Source organism: Vicia villosa, linkage group LG4, assembly GCF_029867415.1.
Source record: "Vicia villosa cultivar HV-30 ecotype Madison, WI linkage group LG4, Vvil1.0, whole genome shotgun sequence".
NCBI lineage: Eukaryota > Viridiplantae > Streptophyta > Magnoliopsida > Fabales > Fabaceae > Vicia > Vicia villosa.
The window spans coordinates 170297409-170312652 of NC_081183.1; the positions used below are offsets into that span (position 1 = coordinate 170297409).

General features: G+C 33.4%; 2 protein-coding genes and 1 non-coding gene across 4 annotated transcripts; all 3 read left to right on the plus strand.

Annotated features, from left to right (window-relative positions):
* The first annotated feature begins 3594 nt into the window (after positions 1–3594).
* On the plus strand, positions 3595–5734 carry LOC131600266 (uncharacterized). 2 transcript variants are annotated; one of them, XM_058872452.1, is made up of 5 exons: positions 3595–3795; positions 3891–4030; positions 4146–4227; positions 4318–4434; positions 5347–5734. In XM_058872452.1, the coding sequence occupies exons 2-5, from the start codon at positions 3912–3914 to the stop codon at positions 5395–5397; spliced, it is 369 nt and encodes a 122-aa protein (XP_058728435.1). In that variant the 5' UTR covers positions 3595–3795; positions 3891–3911; the 3' UTR covers positions 5398–5734. The 2 variants fall into 2 exon arrangements, with proteins under 2 accessions (XP_058728435.1, XP_058728434.1); XM_058872451.1 differs by having other exon boundaries at positions 3596–3795; positions 3884–4030.
* A 3950-nt stretch (positions 5735–9684) lies between these two features.
* Positions 9685–12007, plus strand: LOC131600267 (histone-lysine N-methyltransferase, H3 lysine-9 specific SUVH5-like). The gene is made up of 3 exons (XM_058872453.1): positions 9685–9788; positions 10088–11449; positions 11524–12007. Exons 2-3 carry the CDS (start codon positions 10111–10113, stop codon positions 11784–11786), a joined length of 1602 nt encoding a protein of 533 aa, XP_058728436.1. The 5' UTR covers positions 9685–9788; positions 10088–10110; the 3' UTR covers positions 11787–12007.
* LOC131600762 (U6 spliceosomal RNA) lies at positions 11814–11917 on the plus strand. Its single transcript, XR_009283372.1, has one exon. It is a non-coding gene; the product is annotated as a U6 spliceosomal RNA (small nuclear RNA).
* Positions 12008–15244: the final 3237 nt, after the last annotated feature.

Here is a 15244-nt window from a genome sequence, read left to right on the forward strand (position 1 = left end):
ACACCTTCAAGTGTCATTGAGGTGAATCATCACACGTCATTCAATTGAGGAAAATCCTCAATTGTTAGTCGAGGAAAATTCCAAAATGTCAATTGAGGTAAAAGTGATTGTTGTATTAAATGCGATTGATGGTGATTTTTTTTTCGAGAAACCAACTTTGGCCTTACTCCTTATGTGTGTCTTCGATGTGGGGAATCTTTCCCTTTTTTAATTGTTGAGATGTCTAGTGGGAGGCAGTAGATTGCCCATATGATTGGACTTCACCTCCTTATAAAAAGATTTCATCTATCCTCGTTTAATCTCTTTCACATTCTCTCATTCTAGGAATCCATCAACTTATTTAAGATTTCTTACAGGTGCAGAGTGCACTCATTTCACAAGTTCTTGGTTGTGCTTGCAGTCGTGATTCTGTTCTCCTTTTGTTCTCTATGTTCCAACTATTATTTTGTAAAATTTAGAATATCTAAGGAGTGACTATGCACTAATATCGTGAATTAGACCTCCGAAACCATGAGAGACATGGTAGTTTTGATAGCGATTCTCTTGCTCTTCATGTTCTTACCAGGAATAATTGGCGGAGACAAATGCTAAATGTTTCAACATTAAAGGCTTCTAGTCTTTGTACTATAATAAGGAGAGGATTGCTGCTTTTCAGCGACAAATCATACTTTTCAACATTAGACATGAAGATGATATTATTTTAGAACCATGTTCTAAGGGGGGGTCAATATGGCCGCCCTAGAAGGCTCACCCACCCCTACTTCTATCTGCACCGCCCTGTTATTTACTATTTAGGGGGTTTTAATACCTTTTACGCTGTTTGAAGTTGAGTTCCTAGCGACTGAAAATGTTGATGTTTCTTATATTACACCTAACATCTTAGGTATAACCAAGGCATTTAAAGTTATATGACTATGATTGGGAGTCTTTCCTACCGTTTGGCCATTTTTCTCTCTCTGTCGCATCAAATTAGTGCCAAAAGTGGCTCGACGACCTTATGCGATCTACAAGGAAGAAAATTGTTAAAGCCCACTCAACACCTTACATGGACTGAAAGGACAAGTTCGTGACAGTCAGAGAGCAAGATTATGCCTCAACGGTCATGGATAGGGCGATTAGTGACACTCACCTCCCCTTGTTTTATACAAGAGATCTGAAGATCATTCCTAGCTCTAAATTTGACGACCTTACGCTGGTTTATTAAGAGGAGCACTACAAGAAAAATGGTTCCTAGCGACGTGTTTTAGTGAAGTGATAAACATGTCGCAAAAAAATGCATGTTGCGGCGTGTTTATCATGTCACTAATTTTTTTAAATATTAAAATAATAAATATAACGTTATCACATAGAAAATTATATTTAAAAAAAGTTGTGACATGTTTATCACGTCACGACATTTAAATTAAAATAAAAAATTTAAAATGGTCAGGCTTTTCTGAGAGGAGAAATTTGAAATTTTCAAAAGTTATATTGTGACGTGTAAATCACGTCGCAACAGTTTTAGAGGGAAAATGCTCTGACTTTGAACTGATGGGGTGCAGGTTGATTGACAGGCCTTTCTGACCGTTTGGGGTTGCGACGTGATATTCACGTCGCTAATTAGTCTGCAATTTATTACAAATAAATAATATCTCCAATTTATTATCAATAATTAATATCTGCAATTTATTACGTTGGGGGTTGCGACATGAATATCATGTGGCAAGGTTGCGACGTGATATTCACGTCACTGATTGGCCTACATAAATGCAATTTTCTCTTCCCAGAACCTAACCTTTCGCGTGAAAATCCACACTTCTTCATTCTTCTTTCACGTGAAAATCCAAAACACTTCTTCTTCTCCAAGCATTCTCCCACTCTCCTTCATCTTCCTCCCTTCCATTTCAAAATCAATCTCCATTATTATTTCTCAGGTAACTTCTTGTCGTATCAATTGTATTCAATTTCTTTTAAATATTTTATATAGTTTTTATTATAATTTCTGATTTCATTATCTTTTTTAATTTTTTTCAAGATATTAAAGAGATCCCTCCCTTCCATTTCAAAATCAATCTTCATTATAATTTCTCAAGTAACTTTTTGTCCTATCAATTATATTCAATTTCTTCCAGATATTTTGTTTAAGTTTTATTATAATTTTTAATTTCATTAATTTTTTTTCAAGATATTAAAGAGCTATTGCAAGAAGATTGAAAAGATATTGCAAAAAGAGACATTTTAATTGTTTATTTTTTATATATTGTATTATGTATTTTATTCTAATTTGTGGGTTGTTAGTTGTTTTTTTAGATATAGATTAAACAGAATATTATATATATATATATATATATATATTTATATATATATATATATATATATATATATATATATATATATATATATATATATTAGTTTCTTTTTTCATATTTTTTTCCATGTATATAAACCTTTTTTATAACCTGACTCATAATTTTTTTTCAAATTATTATAATATTTTATTTTAATATAAATAAATATGTTTTTATTAATATTTATTAATTTTGAATCATAATTAATATTATTGAATCACAATTAATAATAAACTTTTTTATTAGTATTCATTAAATTGATTTTTTTTAAATATATTTTTAGTGACGTGATTTTCATATCGCAAGTTTGTGACATGAATATTACGTCGCAACATGCTGATTTCAAAAATAAAATTTAGCGAAATAAGAGTTGTTTAGTGACATGATTTTCACGTCTCAAATTTGTGACATGAAAGTCACGTCACTAATTTCTTGCGTTTTCTGATTCCACTCTGGCATGCCTGCTATAACTGTAAAGTAGTTGATATATGTGCAGAATGTTGCGACGTGATTTTCAAGTCACAAATTTGTGATGTGAAAATCATGTCACTAATGAGTTGTCACACGTTCACATGCGGCGTAAACAGTCACGTCACAAAAAATAAGTTGTGACGTGATTTTCCACGTTGTGACATGAAAATCACGTCACTAATGAGCTTCTTTCTTGTAGTGGAGGTTCAAGTATTGAAGGAATTCAAATCCATGATCTCTTGTGCCCATGATCACTCTTAATCGAGGAGACAATAGCAAGATAAACGAATACTTGGGTGAGTTTATGGTCATAAAAAACCCTTGTTTTGAGATTTTTTATTCGTTACACTACTTTATATTTTTCATGTGCCTTTATTGCAAAGAAAATGTATAAATTTCCCTAACTGAAAGGAAGGAACACCTGGCTAAGAAGAAGATTGAATGCCAATTGATAAATAACCTTAAGATTCACTTAAACGACCTAATGATTGGAGAGGGCAAAAGACATGTCGATGACCACGCCTCAGACGCTTCCTGATCCTCAAAGATCAAAAATCAAGAGGGTCTTTCTCAAGTTCCAAAGAATGGACATATCCCACTCACTGAAGAATTCATCGAATAAACCATACGATTGAAATCACAATGTAACAAAATAAACATTTTTATTCTTCAATTTCCTTATTTTCTTTTTTATTTATTTCAATTATCATTTTTGGTACAAACTATATTTTCTTTTTTATTTATTTCAATTATCATTTTTGGTACAAACTATATTTTCTTTATTCTTCCAAACAATGACATCTATCCTACTTGTTTTTCACACTCGTTTTAACATTTTCGCTATTCTCGCTTTCTTCTCGAAACGAAACATATTCTTGGTGTAATTCTTACCACCTCAGGGGCGGGGCTCCTCCGATACTGAAGACGGCTGACCCGCAAACGCCAGCTTCAGAGTCGTGCCGTACTCTCTCTCTCTCACCCATTCTTGTATCTCAAAGTAATAAGTAAAGCATATGTTTGAATTTCCCATTTTATGCACACCAACTGTTTGAATAAATGTTTCACTGAATGTTTGCTTCCTTCAGTTTTCAGGGTAACTTCTTATCACTATCCATGAGGCTCTATGATGAATTCAAAGAGATATTAAAGATTCAGAAGCTTCGAAGATCCGTATCTTTTGCTGGCTTCTACGCCTTCACTACGCTTATCATCTATGCTTATGTTAACAATACGTGGGTTTCACACTGCTAAAAAAACTTGTTATTACTTCTATAACTAGAAATTGGGTTTTATTTATCGGTTCTCGTGTTAATCTATAGCGTGTTGATTGTGATTTTGGTTTTGCAGAACTAGGGCTGGGTATTCTAGAGCTGATCAATACTATGCATCATACCCAGCTGGTACCGAGCTTTTAACCGACACCACCAAGGTCTTTTTCATTATAGAATCTGAAAAGTATCATTTGTTTTGATATTATTTTAGTTTTGAGTATGATTGTAGAGTTTGAAATTGTTGTCAGCTATACAAAGCTGCTCTTGGAAACTGCTTTGAATCTGAAGAGTGGGGCGCATTTGAGTTTTGTGTCATGGAAAAACACTTTGAGCGTCAAGGGAAGTCACCATATGCATATCATGCTGTGAGTTTTTTGTATCTTTATCCTGTGTTAAATCAAGAATGAGAATTTTTTTCCACTTTATATTTTTATCCCTTAAAGATATTGATTTATGAATCCTATTTTTTATGTAGTCCTTATTTCTAGAGAACAAAAATTAGGTTTAGATCGGTATGAGTGCTCTTTCTCTGTTGTTTTCTAATGTAATAGCTATAAAAGCTTACCAGGGAATAAAATTGGATCACAAGATTAAAACCGAATTGTGAAATGCTGAGCAGAAGGAAATGTTAGAATCAAAATATGGAATCTAATTAATCTATTTAGAGAATACTTAGCTTATAAGAAAAGTCAGAATGAAGAATCCAAAGGAAGAGAGAGAGAGTATGAAATAGACTCAATTTCAACCAGTTCTTATCATTCACTTCATCCTCTTTATATCACATAATCATCAGCATATTTTCTGTTACCCTTTCTCTCTTTGTTTCCGATTCTTACTTCCTGATTAACTGGATCAATAGCCACCAAGGGCCTCTACAGATTCTGTTATACCAGGTGGATTGTCACATGTACTCTTTTAGGTCCTAACAATAACAAACAATAAAATAATAGTTATGGCAGATGCAACGCGAATATTTGCTTTAGTTTAAAATCTTTAGTCATAATTTCAACCACGTTTCTATATTTGTTGAATTTCATTAAAATGTATTCCATTCTTTATGGTCTGGAAAGGGTTTATGTAACCAGTAGTGAGTATCAATGATATTGAGTATTGACAATATGTCCCAAGGGGTTTTATATCATAGTTTTTCCGAGAAAGTATGCTTTTTGCACAGGTTGTCTGGAATCTAGTTGAAATTACTTGATGTTGCTCATTATATAATATATGTTAACACAATCATATTTTGTTTTAACTGCAATGTGTTGGGCTTGTTACAGCAATACATGGCACACCTCCTTTCTCATGGACAGCTTGATGGAAGTGGGTAACCAATAAACCATATGAAGTATGACAAAGTCGAAAGTTTAGAACATAAGAAAACATGTAAACCCAAACGAGAAAACTTGAGGTTTGAGTTTGTCAGGTTTTGAAATGCTTTATATTCTATACCCTTGTTTTATTTATTTTTTAATAATGAACAAAGTAGATAAATAATTTTATTTCTCTTTTAGGATAGCATCCAACTTTTAGCATATTTTAGTTTCCATCCCTTTGATATATAAATATTCAAATACCCCTGTAAGTGTTAAATGCTTCAGATTTTATTGTTAAACAGGCTACATGTATGTGTATTTAATGAAAATAATTTCAGTTTCCATTTTTGTATTTTATGAGTGTCACGTAAACTTTCTTCTCACTGCCACCATTCTATCATATTCATGTTTGTTGATTTCCATCACTATTATGAAGGTTGTGAGTTAAATTATATATATGCCTATCTCATCTTCCCTTCTAAATTTCATCACATTAATATTTTCTTGTTTATCACTTCATTCAAACTCTCGTTCTTCCACTTCTATCTCTTCATCTCCAATATTTATAACTTTAGCATGTCTATATTGGTGTCTAGTAACTCTTGCGGGCTCATTAACAACTTTTCAAGTCACACTCTTCTCTCAAAATAAAATTATCTTCCGATATCTGTCATTTTAGTCCTCATTTAGTAGCAACCATTTATAACAAATAACAATCATCAATATTCTTAGGGAAAATATGGTCAGGTAAATCATTGCTATTAAGTTGGTCTATAAGAGTTTGGATGTCCTTCATAGAAATCCAAATAACAATCATCAATATTCTTCGGGAAAATATGGTCAGGTAAATCATTGCTATTAAGTTGGTCTATAAGAGTTTGGACGTCCTTCATAGAAATCCAAATAACAATCATCAATATTCTTAGGGAAAATATGGTCAGGTAAATCATTGCTATTAAGTTGGTCTATAAGAGTTTGGATGTATTCCATAAAAATCCAAATAACAATCATCAATATTCCTAGGGAAAATATGGTCAGGTAAATCATTGTTATTAAGTTGGTCTATAAGAGTTTGGATGTACTCTATAAAAATCTTATCCGATAGCTTTTGATGTTCTAGCTTTGTTATCTTTCTAAAAGAAATATATATTATATTTTTTTAAATAAAATAACTAATTTAAAATTTCTATTAATTTTAACTTGTTAAAAATACTCCAATTAGGCTCACATCTTGATGAACTGCAAGGTAGACTTACACTTTTATTGCAATAATGAAGATAATGGTTTTCATTCAAGACAATGGTTTCTATACAAGTTTCACCACTTAGCTGTAAATTGTATTGCAATAACTATAATAAATAGGGATATTTGATATTAATTTTTTTTAATATATGTGGTAAACCCTTGGGACCCGAGCTCCTTTCCGCTGGGTCAACCATGTCAGGTTATTGAGTATGTAATTTTAAGTTAATAAAATGCCAAGTTTTTATACAAGCTTCACCACTTAACTTTAAATTGTATTGCAATAATAAGTATGTAATTTTAAATTAACAAAATGCAAATGTGCCTTGCACCTTTTGGTAGATAGCAATGTTAGATAGAAATAGGAAAATGCTCTTTCCACTCTTACATGAGCATACCACATTTTTGAAATTTTAAAACTGTTCTTAAGTGTTTGATATTACATCTCCAAATGTTTCCAAAATCACGTCAATCTTCTCTTTTTTTAGTTTCACTTCAGTTTAAAAAAATATGGTTTTGAGACGGATCTATGTATACTGTTTGAGTGTATCTAGAGATGCATCTCTGAAATATCTTATGTACTCGCAACTGATTTAAATAAAAATTCTTTGATATTTTCAGAGATGCATCCTTGAAAATGTCCAGCAGGAAAGTTGATATAACACCACCTCGCATGAGCTTCTTCTTCATGCTAAAAGAAGAACCATTGGAACACCCTTGAAAAAAGCTCTCTCATTCTCAATCATCTTTTGACCACCAAAACATCATTCTTGTATTTTATCACTTTAAATGGAGCAAAACAAGTTGGAATTGCATGTATAGATCATTCTTTTCATCCCTCATTCCTTGCATTAATCTAAATTTGAAGCTGAAAATGAACGTTGAGTCCGGAGATGCATTTCTAGAGGAAGTTTTGTATGATCCGGATGTGCATCTCCAGAGTATCCTGATAGTTTGAATTTTAACACAGCTTATCTATTATTGTTAGTAATAGATATGATGCACCCGAATATGTTTCCTAAAGCTATTGTGAGTGTGGATGTTAAATCGGATAAAACGAATGATGATGTTAAACCGAAAGAAGCGAATGATGATGTTCAACTGAAAGAAGGAGTGATGATGTTAAACCGGATGCTCGACTTGTTGTTGTAGAGGTAGATGTCCGTACACAATTTATAAATAAAGGAGTGTTATTTTTTCGTGAACATATGCTACAACGGGTCTGTGGAGAGGCTGGAAAATTGAGATTTTGCATTGTAATTAGAAGGTCCGACAATAGTCTGGATAGAAGACAACGGAGCCAGAAGTTTTAGGAAGCCTGGGCAAAATATTTACACATTGTTTTTATTAATTTTACACTCTGTTTCTACTAATTTTGCTCTTGATTTTGTCTAATTTTTTTGTCCAAAAATTTCACACCCTGTTTTACTAATTTTGCCCTTAATTTTGTCTGAAAATTACTAATTTTCCCCTGGTGTTGTCTAAAAATTGACTATTAGGTGGGGAGTATACAACAAAAGGAGGAGTTGAGTCTGGGCTCGTTTGGCTGTAGATCCACCCATGGTAACAATGGTATGCGAAAGAAGTGGCATGTATCAACAAAAGATTAAGAAGTTGAAACGAGATGATACGTGAGATTATGAGTTCACCCGAAAATATCTCCAAAATATAGAGTTTCTCACCCTCGTGAGCTTTCTCTCATCTCATTGAGTACACCTCAAAACTGGACCACTCACGATTGTGAGATTTCCATAAACCACCGTAAATTATAAAGCCTCTAGCCAACCCTACCAGCATTGGGGTGTCATGCATATGGACCTTTTTTAGCAAGTATAATGGCGCCCACAATAGGGCCCTGGTAAAATTGACCGGAGACACACCTTCTCTTATCACCATCATTTTCTTTGTCTTTTTTTCAAAATGGCCAAGAAAGATACAGGCTTTGGGGTTAACATCTTTACCGAAGGTTTCTCTGACGGAGGAAGTTCCAGCCCCCCCGAATGATATAAGCTAGGTAGGTGCTAATTGTGTACGCAATATTCCTAAGCCTCTCCAAAGCCAAACGGAGAAGACTATAGACCAAAATTATTTTTTCTAACAGTGATGCCATCGAGCCTACTCTCATGATAACGATCCCATAATCCTCACTGTGTAATACGATAACTGATGCCATCGAAGCCTACTCTCATGACAACGATCCCATAGTCCTCACTGTGTAATACGATAACTGGGATATCAGATGAATTTTGATAGATCCAAAAAAAAAAAATTCAATTGACATTATTTTTAAGAGCACCTTTTAGAAAATGTCACTCAACCCTACATTAAGGAATTTCATACCTAAATAACTTTAAAATTATGTATTGAAAAATGTGTTAAATTTCAATTAAAATAGCAAATGACTTTTTTTCTCAGTCTCCCTCCTTCCTCTCTCCTTCTTTCATGGCTACATTTAGTTAAATTTTGAAAAGTTATTTTCTTTCCATTCCTTCCTTAATAATGACCACACCCACCAAATTTAAAGGAGGGGTTATGCCTTATTTAATATTTTTTGTTTGCTAATTCTTCATCAATGTGTGAAAGTATTAATTTGTTTCCTCTTCTAAATATGATTATAAAGACAAAATGATTGTTGTTTTTTTCTCTTACTATTAGTATAAGTATTCATTCATAAGAGTTTTCTATCTATTTTTTACATCATTACTATTAATATTTCTATAGAAAAATGAAAAGACTATCATAGACGCAAACGTGTGAACTATTGTGAATTTCTTTAAATAAAAACAAAAATATTTAATCATAAATTTCACCCTTATTTTATTTCATTTATAATATATTTTAAATTCAAAAAACTTTGATCCCCACTTCATATTTTTACACATAAAATCAATAAAGTATAAATTTCATATATATGATCTTTAGATTTTTATAAAAATTCATATATGAAGTATGATAATTTATCACATACATGTAATAAAGTAACTTACAAAAAAAAAAAAAACATGAAAAAATAACCTTTATTAATGTCCCATTATTAGCAACCTTCTCTCCCACTAACACAACAAACACAAACACACTCTCTCCACTATTCTCATTTCTTCACATATTTCACTACACTGTTTTTTCTCCATTTTTCTCAAAACTTCATCAACCTCAAAACAAAGGTTTGTCTTTTCCTTTTCTTCTCACTAAGTTATGCACATTTTCTGCTTTTGATCTCACACTCATAACTCCTTCATGCAAAAAGTTACCTTCTTGTCCTTCTGCTACGGTTTGTTTCAATAGTTCTCCAAGTTTTAGTTTTTATGACTCTCTAAGTGCTAATGTATAACCCCTTTTCTTGTTTCACCATAATGAATGATGAATGATTGGTTTTTGTTGTGTTTTTTCTTCTTCATGTGATAAAAACCGAAACTTTATATAGTACTATTAATGAAAAATGTTTTTTTTTTCTTCTGTACAGTGTGTTGTGTTTATTGATTGAAGATGGAAGATTCACAATCTTTTGGAAAAACAATGAAAGAAAAGATCTTGAAACGGAAAAGGGTGAACAAAGCCTTAGAAATTTTTAGGGACTTGTCTCACAAACTCTATTGTGAGTACAAGTCAAGTGAAGTTAAGAACTTGAAAGCAAAAACAAAAGCTTTGCTAGAAGCTGCAATGTTTATGAAAGAGAAACATCAATGGGAAAACAGTGGAAAAAGATTAGGGCATGTAGATGGAATTGAAGTTGGTGACCACTTTCAATACAGGAATGAACTGGTTGTCATTGGTCTGCATCAACAATTCTGCAGTGGTATTGATTATTTGGGTAAAGGCGAGTTTTCTTTCGCAACTAGTATTGTTGTGAGTGATAAGTATGCAAATGTTATGAAGTCTGGTGGTTGCTTGGTTTATGAAGGTCAAGGTAGTAATCCTAATGTGAAGACAACGGCCGCGCCTCCGCGTGATCAGAAATTGGAAGGGGGGAATCTTGCTTTGAGGAATAGTATGAATGGTAGGAGGCCGGTTAGGGTTATATTGAAGGTTTTTGGGAAGTTTAATGGGAGGGAAGAATGGAAGAACACTGTTTCGGATTATTCGTATGTATATGATGGGCTGTATTTGGTTGATAGGATGACTCAAGAAAGGGGACAATTTGGAAAACTTGTGTTCAAGTTTGTTCTTAACAAAATTTCTGATCAATCCGCGGGTGTTTCCTCTCGAGATGTTGTTAAGAACCAACCCGCGAGTGTTTCCTCTCGGGATGTTGTTAAGGAAACGGAAACTTTCTTGAAGAGACGGAGGACTAAAGGTTGTGGTCTCGACAAGGATGTCATTCGAATCAATGATATTTCGGAGGGGAAAGAAAAGTTTCCAATTCGAGTGGTGACGCCAATAAGTTGTGTGGAGAAGCCTAAACCCTTTGGCTACCTAGTCAAAATGAGTTATCCAAAGATGAATCATTCAACACTACTAGGTGGTGGATGTAATTGTGAAAATGCATGTGTTGATTCTCTTGATTGTGTTTGCATAGCTAAGAATAATGGTGGGACACTAGCATATGGTGGTAACAAGAGACTAGTTTCTCCTATCAAACCGTCTTTTATATACGAATGTGGCCCTTCTTGCGCGTGTTCATCGACTTGCATGAACCGAGTGAGTCAATGCGGGATTCAGTTCCAACTAGAAATCTTCAAAACAAATTCAAAGGGGTGGGGTGTTAGAACGCGATCTTTCATTCCATCGGGAAGCTTTGTGTGTGAGCTCATCGGAGAACTTGTTCATCAAAACAACGGAAAATCAGGATCAAATCTACATGTCGATGACTACATATTCAATATTGGTAATGTTGTTGTTAAATACAAATATTGATCATGTTTTGAACTTCATTTAATTGTTGTAGTATACATTTTGCAGGTGGTGGCTTCATTGATGCAACTAGACATGGAAACATTGGAAGGTTTATAAATCATAGTTGCTGTCCTAACCTATGTATGAAAGATGTTATGTATGATCACAATGATAAGAGTCTTCCACACAAAATGTTGTTTGCTTTAAAGGACATAGCTCCGGGTAGAGAGGTAAGTTATGATTACAATTGCTGCAAGGGTAGTATCAAGGGATGGAGTAATATTTGCTGCTGTGGTTCATCAGAATGCAAAGGATATATTTACAATTGAAGGTTTGCCTTAAGGAGCTACTTTAGTGTCTCCCTTCGGAGACATCTGATAAAATTGGAACGATACAGAGAAGATTAGCATAGCCTATGCGCAATAATGACACACACAAGTTGTTTTGGTGTGTAATTATTGTAGTAACTTTTTTTCTTAGAAACTCCTAGTAGTAGTATGTTAATTTGTTAGGATTTGTAGGAGGTGGGAATCAAATCAGACTTGTGAGTTACATTGTTGAAATGCAACATTTCATTAGTAACATTTAAAGTGCAACCATTGTTTGGTTTAGTGGGAATTTATTCGAATAATTATGCATAATCATATACTCCAAATGCATGAGAAACCATTATACTATAGTACGTACTTTTGACTATTGCACAGCCTCTTACTCCCCCGTGCATGAGAAACAACGCGTTGGATTTGTGTACAATTTTTAAAGAAATGATTAGTTGTATTAATTTTAATAAAACTAATATTATTTATTAATATATTTTTATAAATTATGATTAGTAGAGTAGTTAAGTGGATGAAGATCAATAAATAAAAGTATAGTATTTAAAATTATAATAAATGTTGTATTGATATTTTATAAAGATAACTATTTTGACATAGGAGAAATTCTTTCATGGAAATGACCATAAATCCATAGTCTTAGGCACAACCAGAGAGAAAATTTTTAATTTATTTAAAAAAAAATTTAATTAGATTCATGGAGTGGTTGTGATTATAAAGGAGAGATAAAATGTTAAATTTATTTTTTAATTAATTAAATTTTTGTGATTGGTTGTGTGCAAAAAAATTTCTTAGGTCTGGGTCTACCTAAGAATTTTCCTTGAGGTAGATAAAAAGAAAAAGCAAATTCATAATTTTTATGACATATAGATTCCCTTAAAAAAATCATTCAATAATTAATGATTATCTATTTACAATTGTCTCATATAAAGTTGACTTTAACGATGACTTCACATTTAATTGGTGCATCTTTCACCCTTTGAAATAACATTAGGAGATTTTAGTGAAACTTCGTAATTGGCATTGTCATGAAAATATCACCATTGTAAAGAGGTCCGACCATGGGAGTTGTTATAGATACTAAAATTGTGATTTTAGTATGAAGTGAAGATGAAGGCAAATCGTTTTATTTGAGCTTTGGAATTGGTATGAGATTAAACAAGTGCAATAATTGGTTCAACTACAAGATCTTCAAGGAAGGAAGTTCCTTCTATGGATTTCATCGATTCTAGATTTTCCTCCTCCTCCTCCTCCTACTTTTCTGTTGGCAAAATTTCTCGCCATTCAAGTTTCAAACAATAGAGAAACACTGTGGTGAATGCATCTCAAGTAGTCAGTGGTTGATATTGAGACCTCCATAACCACCAGCGGAGAACAGTATCTTGTAGACCCTTTAAAGCTACTCTCAACTGATCATTTTTTAATATGTTGTGTTTTCTGAAGTATTGCTCAGTACAAAGAACCCACCAATATGGGTCGATGTTGCCAGAAAAATTAAAAATCATCGTTGTAGTTAAGCTGACAAGAGATCGAAAATGAGAACACAAATTGATATGAGATTTTTCAATCAAAACTATAAAATTAGGGTTTCAAAATTTAAAAAAAAAAGGGGGGGGGGGAACACATTAAAATTATTTAAGAATATCATAATAATATTTTTCATTTGATAGATACCATTAAATGTGTCAAAAGACTACATTATATAATATTTTGTAGTGAATTGTTTATCCCACCCTAATTGGTGGAAAAACACATTAAAAAAATTTGAAAATTCCTCTCAGATTTTTGGAAGTGCATTTTTGGACGCACTTTTTTCACATCAAAATACGTCCTAAGTGAGTCTCACTCCAAAAAATTTCAGACATTTAGTCTGGAGATGCATCTCCAGATTCACCATATATGTACCCCATACATTCCTAACTGAGACACCCTCAGTTTGACATATATTAATCTGGAGATGCATCTTCGTATTCTCCTCTGACAGAATTGTGAGATACATTTTCATAATAACACCACACAATAAATTTTGACTTTGTTTTAAAGATACACTATTGTAATTGACGATGTACTATAATTATACTATCATATTAAATTTTGTATAAATTAAACCATACAGTTACCAAATTATGAAATAATATGAAAATGACACACACACACACACTATAATGAATAAATTTGGAATATATAATGAAGTCAAAATAAAATACAACCGATAATAACTCATAATACAAATACTATATACTACAAGGTATGTCAGCCCCCCCCCCCCCCCATGTTCTTACTCTGTCTCTTGTACTACAGTGTCGTCTGTGCCTCCTGTATGAGGACATCTAGAATGTCCCTTGCCTAATACCCTTTCAGAAATACTCCTCTGTCTATACCCCACATGCGGAATATCAATGATATGTCGACATCTAAGCAACATATCAACTACATAATATGCCCCAACCTACTCCTACTCCTCTAGTATCTCTTGATGAGATGGCCTAGGTAGATCTCGTGGAGTATCTAATGTAATATAAGGATGTGACACTCTAAAATACCATTAGATGAAGTCGTATGTAACACTTCATGCGTTAGGAGCTAAGGTACTTTATGTCTCATCTGATACCAAGTAATTAAGGAAATTATCATACATGGCATCTATATTTATATATGCCATAGCGGGAGGAGCATAATTAGAGGGGTCTTTAGGAACAAACTGCATGTATCTGAACTTTCGCATGGTGCGTGTGGATACATCATACGTGACTCACAAGTCAACCATATAAAATAGAAGGCTACGTGGTCCAAGGGAAGCATCTCACGGTGATCTACGTACGCTTGGAAGCATACATCCTCTGCTATCAAGCAGTCAAGATACACTCTTGAAGGCTTTGTCGCCTAATTCCCTCTTAGCAGGGCGAATGATGAAGCACGTGACATATCTTCAATGTAGGTCGGAACACATGACCATTCGAATATCAGGGGGGACGTGATAGAAGATGATAGAAGATTAAACCCTAAAATGTTACATATGAATCATTAGTAATAGTATAGCACAAGTGTTATGAAAATGACACACAAACACTAAAAGAAAATATATTATTCTTAATAGTGTGTAGTTGTTTGTCATTTGTTTGGTCTTCCACATACAACTTTCACCTTACTTGGAGCACAAGTAAACCAAACAAGCGCCTCCAGTTGTACTCATGGATCCGCTCCAAGTCAGCGAAGTATCTCAAGTAAACCACATCCACATAAGTGGCACTCTTGTCCATAAAAATGGACGTGCCAACCAAGTACAAAAGGTATGCTCTCAATGCATATGTTATATGCTGCAAAACTTGCTCATCATCACCAGCAACCTACTCTGTCGTATGAAGTTATTGTGCATACAACCTCTCCAGTAATTGAAACCTAGCATGACACCCTCAGGTGGCTTCTAACTCATACAGGGCATCCCCTGGGTA